The sequence below is a fragment of the Lygodium microphyllum genome, chromosome 28, assembly GCF_053477565.2.
Source record: "Lygodium microphyllum isolate KBCC chromosome 28, Lygodium_microphyllum_v1.1.10, whole genome shotgun sequence".
Classification (NCBI taxonomy): domain Eukaryota; kingdom Viridiplantae; phylum Streptophyta; class Polypodiopsida; order Schizaeales; family Lygodiaceae; genus Lygodium; species Lygodium microphyllum.
Genome location: NC_141162.1, coordinates 92,914,011 through 92,926,066, shown reverse-complemented (window position 1 = coordinate 92,926,066; position 12,056 = coordinate 92,914,011). Strand labels below are relative to the sequence as shown.

The 12,056-nt window shown below is 35.5% G+C and overlaps 1 protein-coding gene across 1 annotated transcript; it reads right to left on the bottom strand.

Moving 5' to 3' along the window:
- Nucleotides 1-1,016: 1,016 nt before the first annotated feature.
- LOC148011754 (uncharacterized) lies at nt 1,017-11,265 on the bottom strand. Its single transcript, XM_087670408.1, has 3 exons — nt 11,095-11,265; nt 10,568-10,999; nt 1,017-1,229 (listed from the first exon to the last, which is right to left on the bottom strand). The coding sequence occupies exons 1-3, from the start codon at nt 11,263-11,265 to the stop codon at nt 1,017-1,019; spliced, it is 816 nt and encodes a 271-aa protein (XP_087526534.1).
- Between the last annotated feature and the right edge of the window lie 791 nt (nt 11,266-12,056).

Genomic DNA, 12,056 nt, shown 5'->3' with positions numbered 1-12,056 from the left:
GGGTCGTAGAGCCATTCTTTCCTAAGCATACAAGCTTGTCTGGTCCATCCCATTTGGGTTCTAATTTTCCTAGAAAGAGCTCCCTACAAGCATCATAATACAACACTAACTGACCTTTCGCAAATTTGCACTTTTTAGCCCAAAGATCATGAAGGGCTTTCATTCTCCTCTTCCCTACTTCTTAATTTGATAAAGCCTGCAACCGAATCTCATTAAGATGTGCCAAAGAAGTATATCATTGTTATAATGCTTCTTCCTCTCCCAATGAATGATTGAGGGCAAAATGCACAGTGGGAAGCTCTATTTCTAATGGTAAAATGCACTTCTCCCCATACACTAGCTTGAACGGGGTGTGGCGTGTGGCTCTCTTGTTGTTGTGATGTAATCCCACACTGTCACATGTAATTTCTTATCCCAGTCGCACTTGCTTTCTGATACAATCCTAGACAAGATTCCCACAAGTTGTTTATTTGTACTCTCAACCTAACCATTTGCTTGAGGGTTATACGGGGTAGTCTTGTTGTGCTTAATCTTCAAAGCTTCAGTCAGAGCCACTATAACCTTGTTCAAGAAGTGTGTCCCTTGATCAAACACAATCTCCTTCAGTGGACCAAACCATCAAACAATTTTTTCCATAATAAAACTAGCTGTCTCCATAACATTTTGCTACAATAATATATCGCTTTTGCGTAGTTGATGAAGGGTATATTGGTCCCACAAAATCAATACCCCATTTTTCAAAGGGCAATGTAACAAAAATGGGATTTAGAGGCCTACAATTTCTCTCGCATTGTGTCTTTTACAAGCATCAGAACGCTTAACATAACTAAAAGTATCTTGGAAAATTGATGGCCACCAATATCCATCACGAAGAGCTTTTTGGGCAGTAAGCTTGCCACCAGCAAAATGTCCCCCACATGCTCAATCATAGCACTCCTCAAGAATAAATGGTACCTCATCGGGTACTACACAACGGCGATAGATATCATCTACTCCTCTATGATACATGACACCCGCTATAATCGAAAAGTGTAATGCTTGTTGCTTGATTTTCTCTTTTTGGCCTTCGATAAAGCAACTGCAAATCCTCCTGCAGATAAATAATGTGTTATAGCCACATACCAGGAAGGAATGGAATCTATATCGATTTTAAATGGTCCTTCAATATCACTTCCCTTAGCCAGAATTGTATTTGGCTCCCCGAAACCCACAAGACATTTCACAATACCCTGCAATTTCGGTGGCTTGCTCCTAATCTCATAATCTAACTTCAGCAAAGTTATTAACCACTTTGCTAAATGATCAAGTAGTTGCAACTTGTTCAGAACAATCTGAGTCCTTTCGCCTTGGTAAAGAATACTACCTTCTCATCCCGGGGGTTCCACTAGGGTTTACCATATGGTACCACGTGAGTGTAAGGGAGAGGGGTTATATAAGGGAAGGAATGTACATTTTATCAGGTAAGGTCCCGTAAATAGGGGTTAGATAAGGGGTATTTTCATATATTTCTTGCACATAGGTAATGTCTCCTTATTACTATCACTTGTGCTGCTCATAGAGAATATAATGCTTAAATTTCTTTGTCGCAAATACCATTCTAAGGCACAATTTCTCCATGTATGTATAATTAACTTTAGATATTCCCAATTTCCTACTAGCAAAGGCAATTGGATGATACCATATCTCCTCCCAAATTTGAGCTAAATAGCAAAGTTGATACTATACATTGTGGCTACTTAAAATATGTAGAAAACTTCACCTCTTCTGTGTGCTTTTAAGATTGGTTCTTTTGCTAATTCATGATTCACATCCTCAAAGGATACTTGACTGGCTTCATTCCACTCAAACAGACAATTAAAAGATAGAAGGTTCATGAATGGCAATGCTCTTTCTGCCAGTGCATTGATAAATCTTTGATAGTATCCCATTGATGACATAAAGCTATTCACCTCTTTTGGAGTATGCGACAGGCTCATAGAAACTATAACCTTTATCTTTTCAGGGTCAATTGCAATACCAGTTGAACGAACCACATGGCCAAGTAACAACCCATAGTGTACTCCAAACACGCACTTCCTAGGGTTAAGAGCAATGCAGAATTGTCTACAACACTCAAAATATTTCCTCAGAATAATCAATTGTTGCTCCCTTGTGGTGGCTACCCCTAGATCATCAATAAAAACTTTTAACTCCTCTAGGAGATATCACCAAAGGTCTTATCAGTTGTTTGTTGCCAAGACCCATGCGCATTGCATAGACCAAAGGCCATCACATGATACACAAAGGTATCAAAGATAGTAATAAATGTCATTTTCAATTTGTCTTTCTCCGCAATAGCCATCTGGTTATATCCAACAAAGAAATCCATAAATGAGTAGATTTCCCTACCCGCTAAAACTGATTCAAAATCTAATCAATGAAAGGAAATGAGTAGTAATCCTTAACCGTCTACTTATTAAGCTCTTTGAAATCTACACAAAGTCAAATCTTATTATTATTCTTCTTCCTAATAACAACTGGTGAACACCATTTTGTGTGTTGAACTGGAAATATAAGGCCAGCCTTTCATAGCTTTGTCAATTCTTCAAATATCTCATCCCTTAATTTGAAAGGCATACGCCTTACTTTCTGTCACACAGGGCAGCTAACTTGCTTCAAAGAAATCGTGCGAACAGCCAGGCTAGGAAGAACGCCTCTCAACTCATCATAACTCCAAGCAAAAATATCGTAGAATTCTTGAATCAAGGATACATAGACCTTCCTTTCTTCTGATTGAGCATGGATCCTAATTTAATTGGCCATGAATCATTCATTGTACCGAGGTCAAGCTCAATTACAACCGTATCTCTTATCCTCACTATTGGCTCATTCAAAGTCACTTGGTAGATATCCTCTATAGTGGACCCCTCATTGGATTTGCCACTTGATGACATCTCACTAGCAGATGGAGCATCTAGCGTGTCAAAATCTAATGAAGATAAAGGAACTCTCTCACTCTGAGGAGATTCAGGATAAGCATCTACCACTACACACCTAGCACCTCGACCAAATATTAATCGCCTAGTGGGTATATCAACCTGACAGTCTACTTGTAAGATCCATGGCCTACCTAGCAATACTTGATAGCTAGGTCACCCTGCAAACCTAATGACCCACATCCCCTTATCATCTTGCTTAGGGTTCCCCTCGATAGGTTTTGCATTGGCTTTGTTGACCTCTTTACCCTTTTGACCTCTTGTAATAACCCTAGATTAGAAGCTTCAGCACCATTGATGCAAATAGCTTCAATAAGGCTAACACCCACTACCACTAGGTCGCTCCTCTACCATAGCTTTCCCTCTTTGTAATATTTATTTCCATCCTTCATCTTGCTAGAGATTATTCCCTTGTGCATTAATTGGACCTCTCTGTTTACTTCCTCGCTGGAAAGAGAAAATCTTACTCCAACATGTACTAGCTAAATGGTTGGACTTCCCACATATGTCACATTTCACATTTTGGACAATTCCTATGGAAATGTTGACCCCCACACCACTTACATCAGAATGTTGAGGGCCACCCTCTTCAGGGCGTCAAATCCCTATCAAATTATGCTACTTCTTAAGAAAATTAACATCAATGGATATTTGTCTATCTTGTTCACTAATCATATTAGTGTTTCATCATATCCTTAACTTCACCAAGGACATTCAAGGCCCTTGACTCAGCCATGATTATCTACCTGTCATTCCATTGGCCTAACCATTTGATTAGGGATTGGTTGTTCATTCCCTGGAACAACGGTAGGATTTATCGTTGGACTTCCAATAGTTGGTGGAGCCATTTGACTAATCATAAGCATGGTCACACTAGGAACAACAGGCAACATGGGCACATTTGGAATTTTGCTTCCTTTCCCATTAGGAGGACTCATGGGCATCCCTTGACCTCCATTCATCAGCACTAAAGTATTTCCAAATCCTAAACTTGAATTCAAGTTTGACCTAGAGACATAAGCTGCTTGTAATTGTGATTCTACCTCTTCTGCTCATGTAATAGCCGTTGTGTGTTTTTGTGAAAACTAAAAACCCCTAGTCAAATTGTAGTTACGTTTGATTTCTGCCAACTTAGTTGTTTGCGTGGCAGTTTGTATTGTTGTTTTGTAATTGGATTTCTTGTGTTTGTCTAGCTTAGGATTTGTTTCTATCATTTTGTTTGATTTTTTGAGTGTGAAACTTGATAGCCTTGGTCGAGCTTGGTATTTTTTTAATAGGATGAAGCTTGTGTTTGTCAATAGCTACAGAACACTATGGAGCTAGGTATGTTTTCTTGTCGAGACTTTTGCACATCACAGGGATAATGGGTTCACGAGCACCTCACATTGCACTTGTTGATGCATAGTACTCGGGATCGTCTCCTGTTCTTATCAAATACTTCCATGCCATGGGTTGGGATTATGCACGTTTTGCACCATCATTGAGCACTAGCACGGCATGAGGTCCACTGCAGCTATATGTAGTAAGTTTTAGATGCACGCGTACATAAGAGAGCACCTATTGTTGAGCATGAACATTTCTTGCACGCACCATTTAGGATGTTCATCACAAAGTTAGGAACCTCTGGTTGAGAGTGTAAGGTGGTTGGGTGAGTTCGAGGGTCGTGAAGGATGCAACCAATTGTGAGATGGGTTGGTCTTATCTGGTCAACATCTTGAAGACCATCATTTTCTAGAGTGATTGTGAGATTTTGGATAAGTGGAGCGGAGATTGATATTTTATTGATATTTTATTGAAGAGCGTTGAGAGGTGAGGATAAGGAATTTTAAATTAATCAAGGAACTATGTTTGCATTTTGCATGACGCACGATCACATATAGATAGACTAGGCACAATTTATTCAATGCATACATTATTTTTGTGTGTAGCATCGATTGATTGGTTGCATATTATGGATCCAACATTGCACATTTTTTCAAATCATGAATGATTGGGCACGGAGTTCATTTCAAGAAACTATATTCCTGCTAGGACACATTGCATACAAAATAGGTTCATATCCAGAGAATGCTTATTTTGAAGACTCGAGGATTAAAGGTAAAGATCGTATGTTTTACATTGTTAGCAAGTAAACACCATATTAGAGATTTTGGGAATTTCCCAAGTCCCACTTTGAATGAATGTCTTACTTTTGTGAATGAAAGAGAGCACTATGTTTATCTTTATCTTTAAAGGGCACTTTGTATGTTACAAATATGAGATCAGACATCTTGAGAGCTTAAATGATGAATGTAAGCTATGTGGCTGTTACGAGATTTGGAATTCACCTCTATCTTTTCTAGCATACTAACAAAATATGATGTTGTATGTTGGTGGAAACATCAAGGAGGCTTAACTAGTATATACCTAGGAAATTTCCAAGTTTAATGTAAGAATACAAAGGTTTGATGGAGTGGAGAGAGAATTTAGAATACAAGATCCTTAAACATTGTATGAAAATATATTATCATGGCCAAAATTTATAATGTTATGGATTTGAAGATATTATAATACGAGTTTTTTCTTTTAGATATAGCATCATTTAAAGTGACATGTATAAGTTTCATGAACTAGGACCTTAAAAGAGTCACCACTAACTAGGTGTGGTTTAATAACTTGATCTAATATCATATCGTAATAAGTTTGGATAACCTATGATGTGATGGTTCTTTTTTTGTGTAAACCAATAGACACAAGTATGTCAAATAATTGCTCACTCCATTTACATTTTTTGTATGTATATGCATGATATATAAATATCTTTTATTCAAAATTTCTATCTATCTTGACAATATATGGACAAGATGGATATTGACTTTGGCCAAAATTAAAGAGTTTCACACCTTGACTAGCTAAATGAATTTTCATATCATAAAATAAAGATTTATATACCAAGCTAGAAGTTTATGATTTTTCTAAGACTAAAGATTTAACCTTTGACCAATGGTTTGTGTTTCCAAAGAAATAGACATAAATTTTATAATCAATCAAGACTTATTTGTTAGCTAAGACATAAAGTACAAAATTGGACTTAAACCACTTTATAAGAAATTTTAACACAATCAACTAATGTTATTGAAAGAATAAAAAACATTAAGTAGATTCTCCTCATTAATATTAGTAGTGTTTAAAAACTCCAAGGTAGCTACACAAAACACTTTAAATTTTTAACAAGCATATATTTTATAGCCATGCAAAAGCCCTTAATGTAAGGGATATATTTACTATGGAAGTCAAAATTAGTCCATATAGAGTCATTATCTTGTTGCATTATGTATATTGGAAAAATACAACTTTTGTAGATAGCTGCACTACCATTTATGAAATGTTTGTGATATCCTAACTCATGAGCAAGTTGCATTGCTTCCATATCTTTCAAAGTAGAGACTAAATGAGTCTGCTTCAACATGGATAATTGTGAGTTGTTCAATGTAAGTGATAGAAGATGTGAGGCATTTGTTGAGTATGCTTGTATAGTAGATGGTTATAAAGTACAAAATAGGATTTAAACCACTTTATAAAAAATTTCAATACAATTAACTAATGTTATTGAAAGAATAAAAAACATCAAGTAGATTCTCTCATTGATATTGGTGGTGTTTAGAAACACAAAGGTAAGTACATAAAACACTTTAAATTTCTAACAAGCATATATTTCATAGCCATATAAAATACTTTAATGTAAGGGATATATTTATTATGAAAGTCAAAATTAGTCCATATAGAGTCAGCGCCTTCTTGTTAATCATGTATATTGGAAAAATACAAATTTTGTAGATTTTGTATAAAACATTTAGCTACACTACCATTTATGAAATGTTTGTAATATCCTAACTCATGAGCAAGCTGCATTGCTTCCATATCTTTCAAAGTAGAGACTAAAGGAGTTTACTTCAACATGGATAATTGTGAGTTATTCAATGTAAGTGATAGACGATGCGAGGCATTTGTTGAGTATGTTTGTATAGTAGACTATCATAAAGTACAAAATAGGATTTAAACCACTTTATAAGAAATTTCAATACAATTAACTAATGTTATTGAAACAATAAGAAACATCAAGTAGATTCTCTCATTGATATTGGTGGTGTTTAGAAACACCAAGGTAATTACATAAAACACTTTAAATTTCTAACAAGCATATATTTCATAGCCATGCAAAAGCCTTTAATGTAAGGGATATATCTATTATGAAAGTCAAAATTAATCCATATAGAGTCAGCGCCTTCTTGTTACATCATGTATATTGGAAAAATACAAATTTTGTAGATTTTGTATAAAACGTTTGGCTGCACTACCATTTATGAAATGTTTGTGATATCCTAACTCATGAGCAAGTTGCATTGCTTCCATATCTTTCAAAGTAGAGACTAAAGGAGTTTGCTTCAACATGGATAATTGTGAGCTGTTCAATGTAAGAGACGGATGACGTGAAGCATTTATTGAGGATGTTTGTATAATAGATGGTCTCTTGAAGCAAGAAGTAATTGAAGATTGAACATATATACCATCTTTATCAATCATGGTCTCATGCGGTGCTGATGATGAAGATGAAATACCATCATTCTCTGCTCTAGTCCATTCATCAATGACAACCTTGAATTGAGCATACAATTCATGTCCATATTGAACTGGATCCTGTCCATATCGATCAAACTTGATGACTTCACGTGCATCATGGTATTTGCTTAAGCGAGTCAAGTATGGTAGAAGTTCTTTGATCAAGATAGAGTCTTCACGATCAATATCAAATGTTTTTGGATAAATGCAATTCTCAACAGGATTTGGACATCCTTTGTAAGGACTATCATCTATGAGAATAGTCTTGGTATGCTGACAAACATCTCCATATTGATCCCATACATACTTCAGAGGCTTGAACATTGCTTCTACTCCCATCTTATCTGGCCTATATATGATTTTGAGTCTATGTCTATGACATTGTTCTTGGCCCCAAATCATGAAGAAAGGATACTTCCTTTTTGCATGGATCTCCAAGCACTTAATAACTGCCATGACATTCTTATGTAAAGCTATTGACCAAACTCCCACTTGGAATCTTGCAAATAAGGCTTCAAGAAACTCCATACATCCTGGTCGAAGAACAAGCCATTGCTTTCCCATTTGAAAGCTTTGAAACCTTTTAGACTTAGCAAAGCATCGTTGTAAAAGAAGACCATTGAGATCAAGTATTACACATAGATGTGTTGCATTTCTTATCAAGGAAACATCAATCACATCATCGTGCTCTACTGTTGTTGAATCTACTAGATATCCAACCATAGATGTCTTAGTTGAAGTTACAAAGAAGAAAAAGAAGCACATTAGATTCATTTACTTCCTCATCATTCTACCTAATTTTTGAGCTATAAACTGGCATAGAACACTAAAGCAATTTAACTTCACATTGATAAATACATAAATAGGTACTACTTAAAAAATGATGTCTTAAGAAAAGAGACTGTTGACCATGTGGTCAAATCTAATCAAAAGTAATATCATGAGGTGAAAAAAATATATATGACAAATTTTTTGAAGTAAAATCTATTCTAATAAAGTCATTTTTCCATATCTACTTTTTATCGCTAGTTATAAGTATACTTGAGATACTAACAATAGATTCTTGTAATTAGTTGCACAAATTATACTATCATTATAATATTTAACATACTCAATTTTTTAAAAGACCTTCAAAATGGCATGTACAAAGAAGATGTTTATTAGTCCTAATTATTAAAAGAAAATTTAAACATGATACTTTTGACCATGTGACCAAAACTATGTCACATATAAGTGACACATGACAATTTAATTGAGATAATTTATACTTTATTTGAACAAGTTTTCATAGTTTCTTCTTAAGGACTAACCATTCTATTTTTGAACTAGTTATATCCCATAGATATTTAAACTCATGAATTGTAACAAGGATTTTACCTTAATATTCCATATACACATCTCAAAAGATACATTGGAGAGAAATCTTTGTTGCAATATTTATAACTGAGGTAAAACTCCTTTGGGAGGTGCAATGAATCTTTTTTGGGGTGTGCAATATATTGTTGGCTTTCTTATCCTAAGGTACATGCATAGACATACACTAGTGATGTAGTAAAAGAGGCTATAAGAGATAAGAGATTTGACCATGTGGACAAATCTAACCAAAACTAACATGACAAGATCATAACACAACACATATAAGAGTTTAATTGAAATAAGATCTAAAATAGACTTAAGTAAATTTTTCATAGATAGCTCAAACTTTTCATTATGATAAGTATTCTTACACACTAGATTACAATTAAATAGTTATCCTTACAAAGGATGATAAATTTTAATGAGCTCTTTAATACCGATTTGGCAAAATATTTACTTAAATAAATTTTTTAAACCAAACATGCTTGGTACCTTTTATAAAAAATTAAAAAACCAAAGACATAGTTTCTTTAATTAATATCATCAAAGAAAGAAAATATTGCAAATGCTAATGAAAGTAACTTCTCAAGAAAAAAATCAAAATTACATCAATGTGTCTTCCTTGATGAAAGGAGAAGGAACGGAGTTTAAACACCTAAAGTAGCCCTTAATTTCTCTTTCATAATTAGACTTGCTATATCTTGGCTTGATTCTTCTATGCCCTCGGGTGGTACTTCAAGAACTTGAACTTCAGTAGGAGGAACCTCTTGGGAGTTTGAATTTTGTTTGGCACTCTCATGGACCCTCCACAATTGTGCTTCAACCTCTCTTTGCTCTTGAGTGTTGCAAACCACTGCAATAGTCTTCATATGATTTATCAATGCCACCTTAGATGCAAGTCCACTTGCATATACATCAAATACAACCTCATGAGCATCATTGAATGCTTTGATTGTAGTTTCCATAACTTTCATTTTCTTTCTCAAAACGGCCTTTGCAATCCTTTGTTCTTCTTCAAGATCTTCATCATTGCACTCCTTGTCCAAGCCTTCAAAGTCCCAAATGGAAGGCTTGTTGACATTGTTTATATATCGCTCAAAATTGATGAAACTTTTCTCCATGGTCACTAATGTCAAAACCACAAAAGAATCTATAGATCCAAAAGCAAACGTTCTATCCATTGGTAGGAAGTCAATACTACCAACTAGCATGCGATACTTGCAAGAAATGCTTTCAAGAGCATTTTCCAAAGCTGCCATTTGCTTTCGATCAAGAAATGATAACAACATGAATTGTTTAGGTTCACATGTCATTTGTAGTAGAGTGGATATAACCTTTCCAAACTTTATAGAGTCCCATTTCATTCCCTCAACCCCATGTGCTGCATCTAGAACAACAACCCCAATGGTAATTGGATCTCTGTAAACATTATGTATAAGATCAAAGGTTTCTAGATTGCATCCGACAACATATACACGCCAAGGGGAAGTAGTGGAGGATTGAAGAGGATTTTACTTTTTTCCAATTAGGAAGTTCACAATATCTTTTGCTCCATTTGGTAGGGACCTTGCATCAGCTCCACGTGTGAGCTTCTTTGATACCCAATCATTGCAAATGCCTAAAATCTTTGTGTAGACTTCATCATTGATATCATAATCATCAACAAGCTCTTCCCAAGTCTTCATCACAGCGCTACTTTCTGGAACTGAAGCATTGAAAAGAGTGACTAATTCCTCCTTTAGGACCCTATCTTGCTTGATTTGCTTAGCCCTTGTTTCCATGTCAATCATATCTTCCTTATCCCATTTGTTTCTAAGAAAAAGGATATGACCTTCATTGATCTCCTCTTGTAGTGTAAGGATGTCTCCATCCTTTAAACCCATAAGGCAACGAAATGCAGCAGGAGAAGGTTGCCTTCCCTTTTTTCTCGAACTCTCCTCTTGGGATATAAGTTCACCTCTAGAGTATCTCTTCATGATTTTGATCCAACTATCAAATATTTCTTGGGAGCTAACAATCATATGGCAATCTCTAGATGCACAATTTTCTCCAATGTATGCCACAAATCTCTGCAAAAAAAAGATCAAAATAGTGAGCATAGAACAAAAGAAAGAGCATCACACTAATCTTCACAAAAAAAGAAGGTAAGCTTATATATGATTACCTGCCATGGTACTCTTTGAGAGCTTGTCTTAGAAAGCCCTTGTTGGGGTTTTGGTGGAGAACCAAATGCTAGCCACTGATCTCTTAATTGTTGAAGTTGCTCAACATAAGGTGCATTCTTCATAACATTATGTGATTCCATATTTGTCATTCGTGAAAGCTCAATGCACATTTCCGCAAGACAATCAACTAATATTCTAGCATTTCTTGTGGTGTATAAATGCTTGGTTGCTAGACAACGTGTAGTATTACTCTGAATATATATCTTTGCTGCATGAATTGAGTGAAGCCCTGATATAATCCAATAACTATAACTGTCCAACTTATTAGCATCCACCTCATCACGATGCATGGGTCTCTTCTCATTGTTGTCTTGTACAAAAGGCATAAGATATGCTGCTGTTGTTGGGTTCATGGGAGTCTTTATGAAAGACGTGGTTAGCTTCTCTACATAATCCCAACATAGTGACCTATAAGCATACAAAGGAGGTGCCTCATAACACCTATCAACGAGAATAGGAAATTGTGTTGTTGGCCCAAATGGAAAGAATTTTTCAAACATGTGAAATCCTGATTCTTCCTTCTTTCCCTTCTTCTTAACTATTTCAGGAAAATCGAATGTTCTTTCTACTCCCTTGACCTCAAGAGAAATTATTGGCTTTGCAGGTGTAACTTCTAACATGGAAGGTAAAGTGGCATCATTCTTAGTAGTGTTAGCAGACATACTAACAACAAGAGCTTGTGACAAGGAACTTTGTTGAGGTGATTTTGACTTTGAGCTTGTGGGATTCCATGAATTATTTTCTTCTTGAGGAGAAGATGAAGATCTCAAGTCTATTTGTTTATCTTGGAGCTTCATTCTTTTGTTGGGGCGATCACATTTTCTTGATAGGGAAAGTAGCTCACTATTTTGAACAGCTTGGAATGCTAATATAATGTCTTCTGTGCCCTTTACCTCCTCAA